General features: G+C 52.8%; 2 protein-coding genes across 13 annotated transcripts in view; one reads left to right on the top strand and one right to left on the bottom strand.

Annotated features, from left to right (window-relative positions):
* The window catches only part of EEF1AKMT1 (EEF1A lysine methyltransferase 1), a 189,734-nt gene that overhangs the window by 59,260 nt on the left and 109,205 nt on the right, over positions 1 to 21,269 (top strand). For 3 of the 12 annotated variants that reach the window (XM_024257700.3, XM_009248475.4, XM_054528791.2), the window contains one exon: positions 1,127 to 2,154. The exons of 7 other annotated variants lie outside the window; for them this stretch is intronic. In XM_024257700.3, the coding sequence (XP_024113468.3) occupies positions 1,127 to 1,146 (20 nt within the window). In that variant the 3' untranslated portion in view covers positions 1,147 to 2,154. Of the gene's footprint in view, positions 1 to 1,126; positions 2,155 to 14,332; positions 15,143 to 15,536; positions 16,228 to 21,269 lie in introns of those variants that run through there. 2 more of the 12 variants (XM_063715109.1, XM_054528789.2) reach the window with 2 other exon arrangements.
* Positions 1,435 to 20,663, bottom strand: IL17D (interleukin 17D). Its single transcript, XM_024257701.3, has 2 exons — positions 20,071 to 20,663; positions 1,435 to 2,892 (listed from the first exon to the last, which is right to left on the bottom strand). The coding sequence occupies exons 1-2, from the start codon at positions 20,358 to 20,360 to the stop codon at positions 2,574 to 2,576; spliced, it is 609 nt and encodes a 202-aa protein (XP_024113469.3). The 5' UTR covers positions 20,361 to 20,663; the 3' UTR covers positions 1,435 to 2,573.

The raw sequence follows: 21,269 nt of genomic DNA, 5'->3' as shown, positions 1-21,269 counted from the left end.
AATGATGTGTCCATGTCCACACATGTGTTCATGTGTGCCAGGCACTGTGCCAGGTACTTTACCAACAGTGTTGAATCCTCACAGGGTGGGCGCTGTGACCTCATTTCATACGGAAGGAAAATGAAGCTTAGTGAGGTGAAGGGAGCAGGTTCATAGGGCGGCACTCAGGTGCGAGGCGCTTGAGCAGCTTTGCCTTTTCAAAATCATTTTAGTGGAGGAGGGAGACTGTCTTGCTCACCGCCGCCTTGCAGGAACTGGGTGACTAGAACCAGGCAGGTGCCCAGTAGATAGTCACTAAGTGGATGAATGTATGGTACAGAGAAAAAACACAGAGGCTGCCTTTCTCGATCTTCAAATGGAAAGCTCATTTCTTCTGTTAGGAATGTGCTACCGTTTAGCAAGCTGAGGTTAAACTAATAATTAATGCAGTGAATAAAATCGTGACATTTTCCCCATGCAGATAGTTTCCTCTCCTTGTGTGCCCTTCCTCCAACGCTTGCACTATTTATATTTGAGGAGTGACCTGGAAAGTGTTACACAACAGCAGCGATGACGGAAAACACACCTAAGGCCCTGCTTTAAAAGGCAGTTCTGGGCCAGGCGCAGTGGCTCACGCCTGTAATCCCAGCACTTTGGGAGGCCGAGGCGGGCGGATCACGAGGTCAGGAGATCGAGACCATCCTGGCTAATATGGTGAAACCCTGTCTCTACTAAGAATACAAAAAATTAGCCAGGCGTGGTGGCAGGTGCCTGTAGTCCCAGCTACTCGGGAGGCTGAGGCAGGAGAATGGCGTGAACCCGGGAGGCGGAGCTTGCAATGAGCCAAGATCGTGCCACTGCGCTCATCTGGGCAGCAGAGCAAGACTCTGACTCAAGAAAAAAAAAGGCAGTTCTTTTTAATGTATGGATTTGTGTTGTTGTTGCTCTGGACCTTCTGGTTCCTGGACAGGAATGTGTTCTAGACATACCACCACTAGAGGATCCCTTTTCTTCCCCCAGAGGTTGAATGGGGAAGTATAGTCTGTGGAGCTATCCATAGCTACTGCTTTCCATTTTGAATTTTTATTTGGACAGTGTGGATTTGCTCAGTGATGGGTTTTTCATGCACAATTTCTGTCCATTTTAGTGGGAGCTGAAAGTTTCTGAGTGACCCATTCATCTGGATCAGACCAAGGCTGCCAGTTGGTCTTTGTGTGGTGGCTGAAATTTGGGAGTGAAATGCATGTGAATAAAGGACACGTCCTGGTCTTGGGGGTGTCACAAAAGATCCAAGACATTGACCTTACCTGACTAGTTGATCTTTCTAAGACCAAATCAAATCTCGATGAATTTAAACCTCAAGATAAAGTGAAGACCTTAGGTAACATATGATTTCTTCTAACAATTAGTCTGGTCCATCAAGCAGAATTGAGATAAATACACACAGCCAGTGTATCCTTCAGCAAGCCTCTTTTAATGATTTAAAAAGAACTTCTAACTTTTACAAATAATTGTGTTCAGAGACAGACTTTCAATCTAAAGAAAAGAGCAAGGACCTAGCTCTCGTGGCAGAATGCAGAAACAGAAGCCTCCAGATTGATCTCTGCAGGTGCTAAGGTGGCCCGCTTTGTCCTCATATTCAGCCTGATCCTAAAGCCCTTACAACTACGCCAATACCTGCTTGGATTCTTCCTGACAACTGGCAAGGATGTCATGTTCCACTTCTTATCTCACCACCTCTTAACCACAAATTGGCCCCAGTGGCTTTCAAAAGGGGGAAAAAAAATTGTGCGAGTTTGAGACTGTTTATGTACTCATGACTAAAACCAAATCTGAGATCTTTGGAACTCTTAGCTGGCCCTGGGACATGCGAGCCGCCTGTGCATCCCTTTGGTCCACCTGGAGGCCCGTGAAGACCTTCAGTGGAAGGAAGAGTGGGTCAGATGAGACGTGTCCATTTCATCAGTCAGCCATCGGTGACAGGCTGAATTCAGAGACCCAGGCCAGAGGAGTGTGCCAGCCACAAAATTTATCCAAGGATTCCAATTATGCTTAAAAAAAATCCTACCAGAAGAAGTAAAAAACAATGTTTATATGTTAAGAAATGTAATAGAGTAGCTCTAATTTGATAATATAAAATAGCTCTGCCTCTATTCAAAACAGTTCATTTTAAAAGTAGGTATATAGTCGCTCTACTTATTATTATTTTCAGATTGCTTTAAAAAGCATATGCGTCCCTATCTCTTTGGCAAGCACCCAGCGGTGAGTAACGCCCTGCACCCGCAGCAGCCGATCTGGGGGAGCCTCCGTGAACTTTTCCAAACCCTCCATGAGGGCCGCACACAGGATGCCCGTGCCGGGTCGTTTCCCATCAGCTTCCAGCCACGCTGCTTGCTTGTAGCTAAAAGCAAGCCAGGGATGCCCGTGTCAGATGAAGCTGCTTACGAGTCTCCATGGAAAGGCGGCGCTGGTGCTCCGGCCCTTGGTTTGCTCGGTGCGCTCTCTTCAGAGGTCGCCGACCGAGCCCACCAGGCGGCTCCAGCTTAGGCGCCTCGGTACGCGGGCCGGGGAGACCTCCCGGGGCAGGACCCGCCTCAGGGGCCAGCGGGCGCGTGGTTGGGGCCCAGCAGGAGCTTGGCGCCCTGTTTGTCGATGCTGGAGTTGATGCTGTCTGCGTCCTTCTCCGGCTCGGGGACGCAGGTGCAGCCCACGGGGATGGTGACGTAGGCCTCGGTGTAGACGGAGCGGCCGCCGGCGCAGGCGGGGGTACGGCGCAAGACGACGGTGGGCATGTAGACAGGGGCGCTGCGGAAGCGCACGTCCTCCTCGCCGAACAGCCCGGTCAGGCAGCCCCGGCACAGGCAGTAGGCTTCAGGCAGGTACCTGGGGTACCTCGCCGGGTCGTAGGAGATTCTGCAGGGAGAGAGCACGGGTGAGGTCACGCCTGGGGGCAGCCCCGCGCCGCGCGCTGAGATCCCTGGTTAGAGTCACCAGGGAGGGCCTCGGGGACTGTCTTGTCCTCCGCCTGTGGGCGCGTGCGAGGCCCCGCCGACAACATATCTGCCCAGCGCTTCCTTACAGTTGAAATGACGGCACATCTCGCCGGCCCTGAGCCAGGCCGGAAAACTACTTCCAGAGTCTGGGCTAATGTGCGCAGAAAAATAAAATCTATGCCGCCCGCACGGGTGCCCACAGGTGCCACCAGAACAGAATGAGGCGCCCTGTCTGCCTAGGGCCCCGGAGTCGCTGCCTCCCGCCGGCAAGGCTCTGCAGACCCCGAGGGGAGCGTCCACCTGGGGCCTAGGCTGGGGGTAGGTAGGGCGGGTTTCAAGGACAGGCTTGGGGCAAGTCTAAAGAAAGAGGGGCTGGGGGCGGACAGTGCTGACTGGGCTGGGAGCCAGAGGACTGCGGGGCTCTCACGGGAGTGAAGGACAAGAGCTTTCTCCATCAGGGAGATTTGGTGCCAAGTGCCAGCTCTCAGCGGCCTATGAGGATCGGGGGCTCAGGAGGGCATAGGATCCTCTTCTTCCGTTTGTGTCTGAGGGACTAGAGCACGCCTGGGAGGTGAAGAGTCTAGAAATGGTGTGTTCTCGCCACTGGAAATGGATCCAGTGCCACCTCCGTGCCAGGACCTAAGGAGGGAGTCTGCGGGGGGGCGGGGGGAGGTTGGGGGAGGTGGTCTGGTGTAGGAAGAGCTCGAGGCCACCAGCCAGGCTGCCATCAGAGGAAGCCGGTGACACAGGACTGCACCCAGCCACCTGTTGTGCTTGCGGAACCCCAGAGGGACATTTCCAAGCACTAGTCCACTGTTTGAATATGGGGGATGAGGTCGGACAGAAAGTCAGCAATGACTCCAAGGCTTCCAGTCGGGGTGGCCAGAGGATGGGGCAGCGCAGGGATCAGGAGCTTGGCCAGGTGGCCTTGCTGGCAGTGGGGCCCCAGAGGTGGGAGCCCAGGGTGAAGGCACCGGCGAGGGCAGTGGGGACCGCCTGCAAAATGAACAAGTTGTCTCTGAAGCAAAAACAAAAAAGCACAATCTGACTTCATTTACTCATGCTTCCCTCCAACATATCAAATAGTTGTAGAATTTTTTTCACAGGTCTCATGTCAAAGCATAGGGTCAAGGGACAGTCACCACTAGGAAGTCCAACGAGAAAGAGTGTCCCTCAGATGGAATTTTAGAAAGATCCCTCAGACTATGGGGTGGAAGATGGTCTGGAGCCGCAGAGGGAGCTCTCGGCTGAAGGCAGAGTTTTAAGTTGTCCCCCGATAGATGGTGGTTAAATAAGATAATCTCGGGGGGGGCACATGGAGGGAGAACAAATAGAGGCAGAGGAGAGCAGAGTACACCGACTTCCCGGGGAGAAAGCTGATGGTGGAGACTGGGTGCATCCTCGGCCCACGAAGGGCAGAGGCTTGAGGGGGCTGGGTCAAACCTGAACATGAACCTGATGGAGCCAGGCTACCAGAAGTAGAGAGAAATGACACTATGAGGACGTGACCAACAAAGGACGGAATGTAGGAAACTTGATACATCCCGTGTTGTTCCAGGAGAAAAACAAGAGGGAGGGAACCCACACGAGAGCCTTGAGTAGAGGAACGCAAGTCGGGGGTGTCCTGGCGGGGCCCACACCTGCCGTCCTGGCGCAGTGACATGAAGCCAGCCGCTTCCACTCCTAGTATCACCACCTGCACAATCAGTTATCAAACACATGCAACCCAAACTCGGGGACATTCCACAAAACAAGTGGCCGCTAGAGGTTGGATCCTAGGGCAGAAAGGGGCATTTGTGGACCCCCTAAAGAAGGCCTGCGGGGCAAATAACAGTGTCTGTTCATTTTCCGATCTCAGCATTTTGCTGAGTGATGATGCTGACATTTGGGGAACCCAGGTAAATGGTATATGGGAACGCGTCCTAATTTCACAACAATTGTGTTAGTTTGAAATTATTTCAAAATGAAGTGTTAGAAAATAGAGAAAATCATTTATGGGACAATCACAGAAATTTGACTGTGAACATGAGTGTGAGCATGTGTGTATGGCAGGTGTGTGGGTGTGTGTGAGCATGGGCAAGTGGGTGTGGTCAGGTGTGAGTGTGGGAAGCTGTGAGCACGGGCAGGTGTGGGTGAGTATGGGCATCTGAGTGTGGGCAGGTGTGTGTGAGTGTGGGCAGGTGAGTGTGGGCAGGGGCCTGTGAGCGTGGGCAGGTGTGGGTGGGTGTGTGGGCATGTTTGGGCAGGTGTGTGTGAGCACGGGCATGTGTGTAGGTGAGTGGGCAGGTGTGAGCATAGGCATCTGTGAGTGTGGGCAGGCGTGTGTGATAGGCAGGTGTGTGTAAGTGTGGATAGGTGTGTGGATGAGTGTGGGCAGGTGTGTGAGCATGGGCAGGTGTGAGCATGGGTAGTTGTGTGTCAGCGTGGGCAGGTGTGTGTGGGCAGGTGTGTGAGCACGGGTGTGTGAGCCTGGGCATTAGTGAGCGTGGGCATGTGTGGGTGAGTGGGCAGGTGTGTCTGAGCGTGGGCAGGTGTGTGGGGGCAGGTGTGAGCGTGGGCAGGTGTGTGTGGGTGTGTGAGCATGGGCGGGTGTGAGCACAGGCAGATGTGTGTGTGAGCGTGGGCATGTGTGTGTGGGTGTGAGTGGGCAGGTGTGTCTGTGAGCAGGTGTGTGTGGGCAGGTGTGTCTGTGGGCAGGTGTGTGGGGGCAGGTGTGTGTGGGCAGGTGTGTCTGTGGGCAGGTGTGTGTGGGCAGGTGTGTGTGGGTATGTGAGCATGGGCGGGTGTGTGAGCACAGGCAGGTATGTGTGTGAGCGTGGGCATGTGTGTGTAAGTGGGCAGGTGTGTGAGTGTGGGCGTGTGTGTGTGTAAGTGGGCAGGTATGTGTGTGAGTGTGGGCATGTGTAAGTGGGCAGGTGTGTGGGCATGGGCGTGTGTGTGTATAAGTGGGCAGGTGTGTGTGAGCGTGGGCATCTGTGAGCGTGTGCGTGTGCATAAGCATGGACAGGTTGTGTGCTCACACGCACGTGGCATGCAGCAGGCTGGAGTCACGGTGAGCTATTTGAGAGGTGCACAGGAGCCCTGGTGACCACAGCAGTTAGTCTGTATGTGATCTTGCTCCTGGAAACTCCTGAAGGGCACCGGGCAGCTGCACACACGTGAGATGTGGTTTTGGAAAGGCTGTCAGAACAGCACGGAGGATGTGCCGCAGGAAAACCAAAGGCGGGCGGGCGGGTCAGGCATTGCTCTGTGGACTCAGTCTCTTCACGGGTGGGGTGAGTGACGTGAGGGCATCGCCCGGCCCTCTGAGTTCTCGTCACCTGGGACTGGTCTTTCCGTGCCCTCGGTATGTAGGTAACTGCTCATATTTCACCATCGTTTGGGTTCTTCATGAACAACTGTCACTCAGGCGTCACCCCCGGTAGTTTTGTAGGTGATAACTGACCGTCACTTGGATGCGGTGAGGGTCAGAGTTTCATCCGCCTAAAAATATACAGCGCAGCCCTGCACTGGACTTGGGACTGAAATTGCCCCCACCGCTGGGATGCCTCTGGGCTACGGCCTCTGACAAGACAGCTCCCTCCATGGCTGCCTGGGCCATGGGAGATCAGAGGCATGAACGGGGGTGGGTTTCAGGCAGTTCTCTCACAATGGGAAGGTGCCGCTAAGGGGGGTGCCGTGCATCTACCATGCCCCGCTGCCCAGGGCGCGGGGGCTGGAGGCCTGCAGTCCCAGAGAAGCAGAAAGACAAGGCCTGTGCCTTTGGAAGGATCCAGTGGGGGCCTGGGAAAGAGGTCATGAGAGAAGCCCTAGGGCCCTCGCTGGCACAGACACAGAGCTGAAGTCCCTCACCCCAGCCTCCTGCCTGGAGTCCGGGGACATCAACAGCTAGGTGTGCTTTTGGGTTAAGGAAAGCTGCCACCAAAAAGAAACAGCAAGAAACTGCAGCAGGAGCCTTTTCTCTTACCAAACATGGACAAGCAACCGAGCAGAGTTCTGCCCTGTGCCGCGCCTCCTGTGGGCAGTCATTCTTTTGTCTTCACATTTTCTGCGTGCTGCTCTGCAGAAGCTTGGCACCGGGGCATTCTTGAAACACATCAAGTTTTCCCCTCTGATGGGATCTCAGAAGTGTCCCTGGCCACGTGGGAAGCTTGGCTTCAGCGAGTGACAGGTGGCCCGGCTTAATCCAGGAACAAAGGACGAGTCCTCCAGGGATGATTAGAGGTGATGGAAACCGAGCTGGGAGAGGAATGTAAGTGACAGCAGAGACAGAAAAAGAGCCCTGCCCCTGGGGCCGGACGTGGTAGGAAACAATTTGAAGCGGCTCCGGAGCTCTGAAAACAATGAACACATTCCGAGGGAGGATCGGGCCACCTGATGTGTCCTCTAACCGATGCCCAAGGATAGCTGGGGCACTGGTTGGCACACGCGCCTTGATGTGGCTCAGCCTGCCACCTTGCAACACATGAAATGATTTCAGAGCAGCAGGGGCTCGGGATGACTGTTTATCTCACAGCAGTTGAAAGACCCCATCCCAGGAACAAGGTGGGGGCAATGCCTTCTCCAATCTTGGCTAGAACCCACAAGCACCGAAATGTGTCTGTGGAGACAGCCTGCCTCGGTAGCATGGCTCGCCAGATCCGAAGGTCAATGAGTTCAACCCAGCAGACTCTCTTAAAAGGGGAGGATGGAGTCATTAAGAGTCTGGGACCTAAAATTGTAGCCCAACTTAGTCACCACCCAGTAACCTTGGGCAGAGAACTCCACCTTGCCTGGTTCTTTGCAGAGTGAAGGAGATGGATTTGATGAGCACTTCCCATAATTTCCTAACGGCAGGACTGATCGTGTGACATTCTCACCAATGTTTTATGCTTAGAAAAGACACCAGCAATACATTGAGTCTCTAAGGTCTTGGAAAATTCCAATTAATCTATAAAGTCAGTGCAATTCTAACCAAGTCCCAGAAAGATTTCTCTGAGGACTTGGCAAGCTGATCCTAAAATTCATAGAGAGAGAAGAAAAGGGCCAAGAATACTCAAGACAATTTTGAAAAAGAATGAGGGGGCAGACTCACGCCAGCAGATCTCAAGACGTTATACAACCATGGTAATACCAAGACATCTGCTGTCCTCTGGGGACACTGAGGGACACGTAGCATCCCTCTCCAAGAGCTGAGAGTCCTGTGAAAAACACTAACCTTTGCAAGAGATAAGAAGGCAGCATAAACAAGATTTCCAAAATGTGGTTTTCGGACCACCTGCACGAAGCCTATATGGGACTCCTGTTAAAAATGTCGATTCTGGCTGTTAAAAATGTCGATTGTGGCAAGGCGCAGTGGCTCATGCCTGTAATCGCAGCACTTTGGGAGGCCTCTTGAGCTCAGGAGTTTGAGACCAGCCTGAGCAACAGTGAGACTCTATCTCTACAAAAAATATTTAAAAGAATAAAAATGAGCCAGGCGTGGTGGTGCGTGCCTGTAGTCCTAGTTCCTTAGGCTGAGGTAGGAGGATCCCTTGAGGCTGGGAGGTGGAGGCTGCAGTGAGCCATGATCACGCCACTGCACTCCAGTCTGGGTGACAGAGTGTAACTCTGTCTCAAAAAAAAAAAAAAAAAAAAAAGTATAGATATATCTATATTTCAAAATAAAACTTTTAAGTTAAACAAAACTTTTAATGCAAATTCTCAGACTTAACACTACACCCAAGGAGTCGGAAGCTCTCCACACTAACAAGCTGTCCAAGTGATCTGTTTCACTCATTTAAGCTGGGGAGTCACTGATTCAAATGAATCAGCGGAAACCCATTTCTGGCTGCACTGTCAACAACGTAAGCGCTATCCCTAAAGGCTAGCTAGCCATTGGCTAACCTCGGATCTATCGATTTGCAGCTGATGGCAAACAATTGGATGATTGCATTTTCCCAAGTGGGTGTGAATTTCATGACCATACCAGCCCAGGACTTCTTCTACATTTCCTCCAATGAGTACATAAGGTCATTATCAACCCAGTAAGCAATCAGTGTTGCCAATGGGATGGCTTCCCTGGAGGCACACAAATGAGCTTATAAAAAATAGTAATCAGTGTCCCCCCCACCCCCAGAGATTCTGAATCAATTGCTCTAGAGTGGAACTGGGGGTTGGTCTTTTTTAAAACCTCCCCAGATAATTCTAATAGACAGCCCTGGTATAGACCAGTTGGTCTCTATGTTTAAGAGAAGTAATGAGTCACGAAGACAGGTTTGCGTTAGCCTTCCAATCTCTCACTTTCCCTTTGGAACAAGCCCAGCAGCTGGGAGGGGGAACGGTTTTGAGACCACAGGGGAAGGAAGGGGCAGGACTGCCACGTTGGAAGCACTGTGTGCAGCCAGGCCGGCTGTGGGGCCAGGGCCGGGTATAGTAGGGCTCTGTTGGCTGGCCAGGCAGTAACTGGAGACCACAAACAGCTTCCCTGTTGCCAAGCCGTGGCCAGCAGACCCATCAGCTCCACCCTCCTTCCATGCGCTAAGGCCCCAGGGAGCCAAAGATCTCCAATATGTGCTGCCAAGAAGCTCTGAAAAATGCTTTTCTGGCCCCTACAAGAAAACATCAGTTGTGCATTTCTCATGAAAGAGGACATGGAAAAATCAGCCTGGGATAGCAATGAGGTCTGCCCAGGGCACCGATCCCCACTGGCTTCCCCAGGCCAAGGAGAACTAGCGGTCAGTCCTGCCCTGTCTGGGGACTGAGGTTGACTTTGGTGCAATCCTGAACTTAACATCAAGGTCAGGGCTCCAGAATGAACCCTGCTCCTCTGCCAACTGAGCTGGCTCAGGGCTATTAGGAAAAAGAAGGCTTAGCCTGCCCACCCTCTCCTCTCACTCGTGAGGCAACTGAGGCACCAACAGAGTAGCAGACTTGTCCAAAGTCTTCCAGCTCTCCTGGGTTAGCCCAGCCGCCCGCACTGCCCCCCACAGCCAAGCTGCCTAAGCCTCACGGTAATAACAGATGCGGTGTGTGGTTTGTGGCTATTTAGCAGCCAGCCAGGCGCTTGGTAAATGGTGAAGCTACAACCAGGAAATCCATTTATTCTGGGGAAAGTCGTTCATCTGGGAGGTAGGGGAAGAGGAGAGAAAGACTAATGCTTTGGAAAAGAATTTGGAAGATAATTCAGAAAAAAAAGTTTTACAGAGGGAAAGGGAGAAAAAGAAATGAGAATGAGGACCCACATTTCTCGAAGGGTTTTATTCTTTTGTCATGGCAAATGCCACACATTCATTGCAGCTGGGAAACATCTCTTCAAAGGAAAAACACGACTCATGCCCACGGGGTGGCTTAACTCTCCACCCGGGGGAAGCTGCAGAATCTGGGTTCAGAGCCATCTTTGAAGTGTCTGTCCTTGGGGCAGGCGCCTGTGTGCGCCAAGGGGGGAGTCCACCCGACCGCCAGTGAGTCAGTTGTCGCCACAACACTGGTTATGAAGAATAATCACTATCACAACATGAGCCTAGACTCTTTAATTCTGGAAGAGTTTCCGGTAGATTCTTTTCTCTTTGGCCTCTTATTAATTTAGTGAGCAGTGTGCTCATTGCCAGTTTTTCATGTGTCACTTCTGGAAGACAGACACCATAAGGAATTTCACTTCATGGCATGTGCGGAACTTCCTGAATTTGCCCAAATCATTCTGTTGGCATTAGGGCACATGCATTTTATTCAGGTGAGGAGCATTGCAAGAGGCGCTGATGGAATGAAATATTATCATCATCCCTGGTCACTCTAGGAATGCTAAAGTAAAACCCAGGCTGTAAGGGGAAAATAACTATCAAAGCAAAACGAACATACCTATTTTCAGAACGAGAGACTTTAATCCCATGACAATGCTCCTGACAATGCTTTTATTTTTACCCTGTGAAACACTGATAGGTGCAGTAGAGCCTGCTGTATTTTAAGAAGCTGGGGCAAGGGGGGAGTAGCGGGTCTGTGCTGTACCTTGGCCAGTTCAAGGTCATTTATGCATACAAACATTTTAGGGGGGAAAATACCAACATTTCTTAAATAAGCTGCTTTAAACAATGAGTGTCTCTTTTTCTCCAAGAATGAATGAGGATGAACAACGTCCCGCCGGCCGTCTCACAGGCTGTGACTGAGACCTTCCCAGCCAGGCAGCAGAGCCCTCTGTCCTTCACTCTTCCTTTCTCTAACGCCCTCGTTTTCTCAACAAAGCGTTGTCATTAGAGGATGGCGGCGAAAGGACACTGCACCTGTGCTCATGTACTATGTACAGAGACTCCGTGAAGGCGAGGCTTAGTCTGCTTTAAGACATTAGAAAATAACCCACAGTTTGGAAGCAGGGACCCAAGGAAAAACGTTATAAAAAAGAAAGAGGGAGGGAGGGAGGAAGGAAGGGAGGGAGGGAGAGAGGAAGGAAAGAAGGGAGGGAGGGAGGGAGGAAGGAAGGAAAGAAAAGAAAAGAAAAAAGAGAAAGAAAGAGAAGAAAGAAAAGCATCTCCCATCCCCAAATTCCAGAGACCACGCGGTGGGCCGGCCCGGGCAGCCAGTGAGCGGGGCGAGGACGCTGGCGCCGTGCTGCCCCCTGTCGGCCACAGACGCCGCTGCAGACACCTTCGCCGGCCGGTGCCCAAGACAGTGGGGACGCGCGTACCATAGGGGTCTCAGCCTGCAGGGTGGGGTTTTTTTTTTAGCGTCGGCACACACATTTGAAAGTGCATAAAAGAGAGACATGCATTTGTTAAAGGGGTAGAGGATAAATGGGAGTTTGTTTTTGAGACGTAGTTTTGCTGTCACCCAGGCTGGAGTACAACGGCGCGATCTCGGCTGACCGCAACCGCCGCCTTCCGGGTTCAAGAGATTCTCCTGGCCTTAGCCTCCTGAGTAGCTGGGATTACAGGTGTGCGCCACCACGCCCGGCTAGTTTTGTATTTTTAGTAGAGATGGGGTTTCACCATGTTGGTCAGGCTGGTCTTGAACTCCTGACCTCAGATGATCCACCCACCTCGGCCTCCCAAAGTGCTGGGATTACAGGCATGAGCCATTGCACCCGGCCTGGAGTCTTAAAAAGAAGGATAGCTGTAGTGAGGATAACTTTCTCTAACATTATACTCCTAATCTCTTTCTCTAATGTTATAACCCCTTTGATAAATTTTTTTAAAAAGATTTGATGGAGAGAAAGTGATGCGAACAGTACCTTGTGGCTGCAGGAGGAGTGTCAGGGTCTGTGGTTCCTGGCTGTATTCCAGGGGGCCTGCCCACCAGCGCCCAGACAATATCTGATGAATGAATGTGACCCTGGGTTTCAACATCGGTCAAATGGAATAATTAATGGACAGCCCACATGGGAAACAGGTAGCAGTGAATGGGCCATTGCTGAACTGCCCACAGGTAACTGGAAGCTGAACTTGGGCACATTTAGTAAGCAGGGGATGTCCTTAGGTAGGCTGAGAGCCGCCAGTCTTCACAGCTGTATAGCATTTTATCTGACTATCTGCCTGTCGGCGGTCGTTCAGGTGACTTCCAGTCCTTGGCTATTACACATCTGTATCCCAAGGTGGCGCTTTTCAAATGAAATCCCTGAAGGGAATTTATTTTCTTCTGATTTCCCCTCTTCCCAAATGTCATCTGCTGAAAGTTCTGGTACTTGGGTTCTCCACAGGAAAATACCGGCTTCCTTCAGCCGGGGTACCTCAACGATACCTGCACTGGGCTGCTGGGGAGGGTCTCATGGCCTCTTCAAATGCCGTTGGTGACCTACTGTGTCTATTTGAAAGTTACTTGACCTCCTGTCCCCTGTTCTCCCTACTCTCCTTTACTCTCTGCTATGGTTTGTGTCCCTCCGACAGTTCATGTGTTAAAAACTCAGTTGCCATGGTAACAGTGTGGGAGGTGAGACCTTGAAGAGGTGATTGGGTCAGGAGGGCTCTGCCATCCTTGGAGGGGTTCCTGGTAAAAGGATGAGTTCCGCCCTTCCCTCTCTGTCACTTGCTTCCACCTTCCAGCGTGGGACGACTCTCACCAGATGCCAGCACCACACCCTTGGGCTTTCCAGCCTCCAGAGCCATGAGCCAAATACACTCGTACTTTTTTTTTTTTTTTTTTGAGACAGACTTTCATTCTTGTTGCTCAGACTGGAGTGCAACGGCATGATCTCAGCTCACTGCAACCTCCACCTCCCCAGTTCAAGTGATTCTCCTGCCTCAGCCTCCCGAGTAGCTGGGATTACAGGTGTGTGCCACCACGCTCAGCTAATTTTGTATTTGTAGTAGAGCTGGGGTTTCTCTGTTGGTCAGGCTGGTCTTGAACTCCTGACCTCAACTGATCCACCCACCTCGGCCTCCCAAAGCGCTGGGATTACAGGTGTGAGCCACCGCGCCTGGCCGACTTGTACTCTTTATAAACTACCCCCTCTGTGGTATCTGTGATAGCAGCAGGAAACAGCCTAGGACACTCCTTGTCCCTTTCTTTGTTTACCTCCCAACTACAGCTATCCACAGAGTTGTTTACTGTAAAATAAATTAGGTGTAGTTTCTTAAATTGTCCAGAGGAAAGGAGTTAAAGAAAAAAGTAACAAGGCCTAAAAATAAATTATTGCACATTATTCATAACATAGAGAAAAGTTATCTTTAGACGACTACCAAAAATTGGAAAACATAAGCTGTTAAAAAATATTCAGAGTACTATACTGGTAGGTGTTTATCTTTGGGGTTTCTTTCTTTTTTTTTTTTTTTTTAAGACAGAGTTTTGCTTTTGTTGCCCAGGCTGGAGTGCAGTGGCGCGATCTCGGCTCACTGCAACCTGTGCCTCCCAGGTTCAAGTGATTCTCCTGCCTCAGCCTCCCGAGTAGCTGGGATTACAGGCATGCGCCACCATGCCCGGTTAATTTCGTATTTTTTTTTTTTTTTTTTTTTTTAGTAGAGATGGGGTTTCTCCATGTTGGTCAGGCTGGTCTCGAACCCCTGACCTCAGATGATCCACCCGCCTCGGCCTCCCAAAGCGCTGGGATTACAGGTGTGAGCCACTGCGCCCAGCCTGTCTTTGGGGTTTCATCATAAATGAGTGACATATATCTTAAACTTCAATAAACCTCAGTGTTCTTACAACATATTTCTTAATATATCAATTTGACTTTTAAAAACTTGCTGAGCAATCCAATTGACTTTATTTTTGGCATTTTTGTTTTTAAAGCTAAAGAGAAACAAACGTTATGCCACAAAGTAAATGAAAACATATTTTGGTATTCTGGAAGCTGAATGTTGTTTTCTAACAGCACACCGGGTGGGACTTGGGCTAGACGGAACCAGAGAGGTCCAGGATGACTCCTGGTTCTACTATTTCCTGTCTGTCACCTGGGGCCAATGCCTTCATCTTTCCAGGTCTGGGCTCCTCACCAGGAGCACAAACCAGCCACGGAGTCGCAGGAGCTCTGAAAATCCATCCAGATCTCTGCAGAGCCTCTTCTGGAAGCCCCAGAGCCTTTAAGAGCAAACGGTGCCCTTCAACCAATGCCCTTGGTATGTCCCAGGTTGTTGTTTGTGCTGAAGCTTCATTTTCTCAGTATCTGCTTTTTGCCTCATTGTGGGAGAAATTCCCTCTCTGCTCTCAACTTAAAAATTAACATGTCTTTGAAATAAGGAATATGTGCACATGGCAGAAAACTTAAAAGATACAAGAGTAAAAAGTAGGTCTCCTCCCCAACCCCGCCTCCAGAGACCCTCATAAGACGCACCACAATACCCACGTTCTAAGGATGCCTGTGTGCGTATATGTGTAGGCGCTGAAAACAGAATGTGTCATATGTACATATTACGTCATATTTTCCCTTTTAACATAGAAATGGCAGCATGCTCTATAGCCCTTTCCCCGCTTTGTATTGGTGAGTGATTGATCCATTTATGACTTTTAGAGCTGCCTCATTCTTCCTTATAGTGTATAATATCTAACTCGGTGCCTGCTGGTGGATGTTTAGGTAGCTTCCAATCTCTTGCTATTACAGCAGTGAACACATATCCTTGTACACATATCATTTAGCACATGGGCAAGTGTGTCTGAAGGGGAAATACTAAGTGAAAGGGTGTGTGAATTTAAAATCTTGATATTTAACACCAAATTGCCCTCCATAAAAGTTGTGCTGATTCATACCCCTGTACTTGGATGAGAATGCCTTTCCTTCACAACCTTGCCAACATAGCCTGCTGGGTGCCAGGAAAAAAAAAAAGGGCTTCTTAGTATAGTTTCCACATGCACTTCACTTATGCCTGATGCTAGCGCTGCTTTCTGTGTCGAGCGTTTGAGTCATTTGACCTTCCTTCCCTGGGAACAGTCCCGATCTTTGCTCATCTTTCCATGATGTCACTGGTCCTTTTCTTTTCTTTCTTTTTTTTTTTTTTTTTTTGAGACAGAATCTCGCTCTGTCACCCAGGCTGGAGTGCAGTGGTGCAATCTTAGCTCACTGCAAGCTCTGCCTCCTGGGTTCACACCATTCTCCTGCCTCAGCCTCCTGAGTAGCTGGGACTACAGGTGCCTGCCACCACTCCTGGCTAATTTTTTTTTTTTTTTTTTTTTTTTTTGTATTTTTAGTAGAGATGGGGTTTCACCATGTCAGCCAGGATGGTCTCGATTTCCTGACCTCGTGATCCTCCTGCCTCGGCCTCCCAAAGTGCTGGAATTACAGGCGTGAGCCACCGCAACCGGGCGTCACTGGTCCTTTTCTTACTGATTTGTAGGAGCTCTTTAGGAATGAGCTCTTTCTGACTTGCGTTGCAAACATTTTTTCCCAGTTTGCCCTTGTATTTTTCTTATTTTACTTTACCAAGAAGAAATGGTGGATAATTATGTAACTTCATTTCTCAATCTTGTCTTCTGTGACTTTTGGGGACTGTGAGCAGCTAAATAGGGCCTCCTCCACTCCAAGATTATAAATATAATTGCTTGTGTTTTTCTCTGCTTTTGTGGTTTTATTTTTTACATTTAAATCTTTGATTCATCTGGAATTTATTTTCACAGAGGAGTGAGGCCCAGACTGTCCCAACACCATTTACTGAATGACCCATGTCTCCATTCCATCCGTATGGAAAGCCACCTTCCAAATGCCTATTTTAAAACTTACCCACCTAAAGTGATCCTTGCTGTGCCCATCAGTACTCCTGACGTTCAGTCCATCTCCCCATCTGTCTTTCTCAGCATTCTCTCTGACTGCTGTGCCTTTAGGGCATGGTGGCTCAGGCCTGTAATCCCAGCACTTTAGGAGGCCAAGGCAGGCAGATCACTTGAGGCCAGGAGTTCGAGACCAGCCTGGCCAACATGGCGAAACCCCGTCTCTACTAAAAATACAAAAATTAGCCGGGCGTGGTGGCATGCCTCTGTAATCCCAGCTACTCCAGAAGCTGAGACAGGAGAATCGTTTGAACCCAGGAGATGGAGGTTGCAGTCTGCCAAGATCATGCCACTGCACTCCAGCCTGGGTGACAGAGCAAAACCCTGTCTCAAAAGAAAGAAAGAAGGAAATACCACCTGACCCTGTGCCCAGCCTGCAGGTGGGCACTCCTGTACCCAGGCCCCACCCTCAGACACTCCACCAAGGAACAAGCCCTAGCCTGGCACTATGGCTTACGCCTGTAATCCCAGCACTATGAGAGGCTGAGGCAGGAGGGTCACTTGAGCCCAGGACTTCAAGACGAACCTGGGCAACAAAGTGAGACCCCCATCTCTAAAAAACAAAACAAAACAAAAAAAACTAGCCGAATGTGGTGGTGCGCACCTGTGGTCTCACCTACATGGGAGGCTGAGGTAGGAGGATCCCTTGAGCCTAGGAGGTCAAGGCTGCATTGATCTGTCTGTGTCACTGCACTCCAGCCTGGGTGGCAGAGCGAGAGTTTGTCTAAAAAAAAAAGCCTGTCCTTCCACAACATCTTTTAGTAGAGGCTCCACACTTCCATGGGCTATTTCTTTTCCTTTTTTTTTTGAGACAAGTTCTCACTCTGTTGCCCAGGCCAGAGTGCAGTGGCACAATCATAGTTCACTACAGCCTCAGCCTCCCTGGCTCAAACCTCCCAAGTAGCTGGGACCACAGGCAAACATGACCACACCTGGCTAATTGTTTTTTTGTAGTGATAGAGTCTCATACTATGTTGCTCAGGCTGGTCTCAAACTCCTGGGCTCAAGTGATCCTCCCACCTCTGCCTCCTGAGTAGCTGGGGATTTATAGGTGTGAGCCACTGGGCCTGGCTGGGTCTCACTTTTTCTAATCTTCCCAATAATCCAAAAGATGGTGAGAGGTGATTGGAGGGAGGAGGGCAGAGAGGGCTCTCCTGGCAGGAAAATGCAGGAGCAGCTTTGGCAGTCAGCAGTCTGGAGTCCCAGCCCAGCAGCCATCCCCTGAAGACTGTCTTTCCTTCAGCAAGTATAAGCCACCCACCTCCATTTGCCCATGGGGAGTGATCTCATCACTGTTGCTAAATAATATGAAAAATGATGCACATGACACTTTCAGCCACCTGCTGCAGCTGCCACTCCTGCTCCTGGGACCACCCAGCACTGAGGTTCCACACATGGGCAGATCTGGGTGGCCCAGGCCACGATCCCCGAACCCTGTGCATCATTCTCATCCATAACTTCCCTCTGCTCCCAGATCCTGCCTGGGGCGACACAGGTGTCATCTGTAGCAAGGGCAACTCAATTTAACTTCCCACACACAGAATGCCAGGGCTGCTAACTCTCAATGTGTCCTCTAGCCCTGCTCTGTCTCCTGAGCTCCAACTGGTCATTGTCACCTGTACGCCTTTCAGGCAGGCAAAACTCAACAGGCTTGATACTAAATTCATTATTTCCTCCCACAACACTTGTTCCTAAGTGTATTTTCCCATTTTGCTCAAATACCATCAACAACCCAAGCCAGAAACATGAGAGACGTGCCTTTGGGAGGCTATGTACTACTCTTAGGCCCTTGGCCCAGCCTGTGGGGAGCCACGGGTTTGCTTGAGAGTTCGAATCTGCTATAGAAAGCAGGGCCAGCAGCTTCTGTCCAGAGAAGTTAAACTCTGGTTCTGAGATTCCTCATGTGGCTTTAATCCTATTTGGTATATCAGAAGGATAACATGAGGTTAGAGAAAGAATGCCGTAGCCCATCCCTTCGGGTCCGGAAATGGAGGGAAGAGAGAGGAAAAGCAAGAGCACCAAGACACCAGAATGAATGGTGCCATGTGTGTGCCCTGCAGGCTCCAGCTGAAGGACAGGAGTGAGAAGGGCGGGCGGGGTCCCACCCAACTTCCCCGTGGGCAGGGGCTCTGAGGTGGCTCTGCCACAGTGAGCTTGGTTCTCTGCAGAGTAGCCAGGAGGCAGGAGGCCCTAAAACTTGGCTTCCCAGGACAGCATAGGGGTCCTGTGTGTTGTTGAGTAAAAGGAAATCTCCCTACCCAGCAGCTGGCAGGGAGAGGCTCCAGGAAAGCCCAGATGCGTTTTAGACAAAATCATCACATTTCCTCTGACTCTCCACAGCACTTGTCTTCTTTAATGAGCATCTTTCACGCTGATCCTAGTCTCCCCTTCTCACCGCGCTGCCTGAGTGAAGCCCTAGGTCCTTTGGATGGAAGTGCTGGAGCACACTGTCCAGTCCATGCCCCATTGGGACACCCTCCTAAACCAGAGTGGCTGTATGGCTTCCTCCATCTCAAGTGTCAAGACTTTTCCTTTTTCTTTAATTTTTATTTTAGAGACGGGGTCTCGCTTTGTCACGCAGGTTGGAAGGCAGTGATGCCACCACAGCTCACTGCAGCCTGAAACTCCCGGGCTCAATCAGTCCTCCCACTTAAGCCTCTGGAGTAGCTGGGACCACAGGCACGTGCCACCACACTTGGCTAATCCTTAAAAATTGTTGCAGAAACGATCTCGCTATGTTTCCCAGGCTGGTCTCGAACTCCTGGACTTAAATCCTCCTGCCTTGGCCTCCCAAAGTGCTGGGATTCCAGGCGTGAGGGTGAAGCTCCGCACTGCTGACAAGGCGGGGATCCAGCTCCTGCGCCTGTCTCCAGCCTCATGTCCATACCCACCCCACAAGCAAACAGCTCGCCTACGCCCCCCCCGCCCCCACTCGCCTTGTGGCTCTCCCCATTTTCCAAGCGCTTTGCTCCCGCTTGCTATCAGCTGTCTCTTCCCTCAGCACTGCCTCTGTAGGCGATCTGCTCTCCTCCATCAAGACTCAGCTCTTTCACGAAGACTTTCTTGACCTCTGTGGCCCTGTGAGGCCTTGCCCCCTAGGGCAGCTCCTCCTGCTCCAGCTAGAGGGAAGACGGTCACAGGTGCCTGCTGAGGACACTGCCGCACCCTGCCTGCACGCCCCCAACTTCTCCAGCCTTCCCCTTCTGCAGGCTGTCCCTTTCTTCTGAAATGACCTCTGCTCCAAGACCAAAATACTCTCGAAACTGTTCATGTCACTTCATGCACTGCCTGGTGGTGTGGTTTCTTTCCCAACTATCCCCACTCCTTCCTTAGGCTATTAAACTAGAGGGGCTCAGAGGGCGCTTCCCAGGGCTCCACTCCAGCAGCCTCTGGACCACAGGGGCACTCAGGAAATATGTGGATAGTACCGCGCACCCCTCAGCAGCACCTCCCCGGGCCCCCTGTGCAGAGTACGGTCCACATCACTGTGTCCACATCACGGAAGAGTCCCCGGCTAGTGCCTTGCGGACCCATCCAACCTGGCGGAGATGAGGTGTTCAAGAGATACGTGTTGCATAGGAAATACTGGAGGGTAAAGAGGGGAAGCAGGACTCCTTCAAGGGAGGTGGTGGGGGTGGGCCTTCGCGGTTTAGGAGTTGCCCCCCGCCCCGGTGCTCCAACTACTCCGCCCCACCCGGCCTCATCGCAGCGCCCCCCGCACCCCACCCCACCCCACCCTACCGTACCCTACCCTGTCTCGCCCCGCACCACCTCACCCCTACCTGCTCCGCCTCGCCCTGCGTGCCACGCCCCCTCCGCGTCGCCCCGCCCCAACCACCTCCCCTTCCCCGCCCCACCCGTCCCGCCTGCCCGGCCTCGGCCCGGCCCCACCCACTCTCCCCGCCCAGCCCTGCCCTCCCCACCTGCCGGGCCCCGCCAGGACGCGCCCGCCGCTCACCTGTAGGCCCAGGGCGACACGCTGCGCAGGTTGGTGGGCGGCCGGAAGCGGCGGTCGGCGGGCCTGCCCCCTGCCGGGCAGCTCGCGTTGCGCGCCTGCTCACGCGGCCCCAGCTGCAGCGTGTGGTGGAAGGCGCTGAGCACGCCGGCCGCCAGGCGCCCGTACAGCTGCTCCAGTAGCTCTTCCGGCCGGTCCGCGCAGCCCCGCGGCCGCGCCGGGCGCCTGCCCGCCCTCGGGGCGCCCGCGGCCCAGCCCGGCGGCAGCGCCAGCAGGAAGCCGGCTACCAGCATCCAGACCTGAGGGACAGGCCACGCTCAGCGTCCGCGCGCGCCGGAGGAGCCCGCCCGCGCCCCGCGCCCGTGTCCCGCCCGCGGCGCCCGGAGCCGGCGGGCGCCTCCCCTCGCCCCGCGGAGCCAGAGGCCGGCCCGGAGGATGGGAGCCGCGCGGGCGGGCCCCAGAGCGCCCTCCCCGCCTGCCCGCCGCCCGCGGGGTCCCCGGGGCCCAGCCCGGCGCCGGCCCGCGCGCCCCCGACCCCCTCCGCCGCCGCCGCCCCGAGCCGGGGGCCGCACGGGGGGCGGGTGCGGGGCGCGCGTGCACGTGTGCGTGTGCTTGCCGGGCTGCTGTGCCGCGGGCTGCGAGTGCTTGTGACCCGCCGCACCCTCACCCCCGGGCGCGCCATCCCTGTGCCGCCGCCAGCGAGGGAGCCCCGGAGCCTGAGACGCCCTGACCCTCCGCCTCGCAGACCCACCCATGTCCCTGCGCCTCGTCATCCGCCCGCCCCAGCCAGCCCGCGCAGGGTCCGGGTCCCGCTTTTCCGCGAGAATCCCCCTGTGGTCTTTCCTCATACCCGGGGAATCGGACCGAGAAGCCTACTGAGCGAGGTCGCCGCCCGGCCTCACGGACACAGAGCGACTCTGCACCCTTCGCCTCCAGGAGCTGAAAACATTTTGTCACTTGTGCAGTGTACTCACCAGTGCCCCGAACATCTTCTCCCTCGAAAACGCTTTCAGATTCGCGCCGAGATGGGGCGACGCGGCGGCTCTTCAGCGGAATAACCCGAAGGGCCACGCAAACTGGCCGCGAGCATGCGGCGGGGCGCCCAGGGCCTGGGGTCGCACGCTCAGGGCCTGTGCTGCGCCACGCAGGAGGAGGAGAGGGCTGGCCCTGCCGGGCGCGGGTGCAGGCCCGACTGGCTGAAG

This window comes from Pongo abelii, chromosome 14, assembly GCF_028885655.2.
Source record: "Pongo abelii isolate AG06213 chromosome 14, NHGRI_mPonAbe1-v2.0_pri, whole genome shotgun sequence".
Taxonomy (NCBI): domain Eukaryota; kingdom Metazoa; phylum Chordata; class Mammalia; order Primates; family Hominidae; genus Pongo; species Pongo abelii.
Note: the sequence above shows the minus strand (reverse complement) of the source record. Positions and strands in the feature narration are given on the sequence as shown.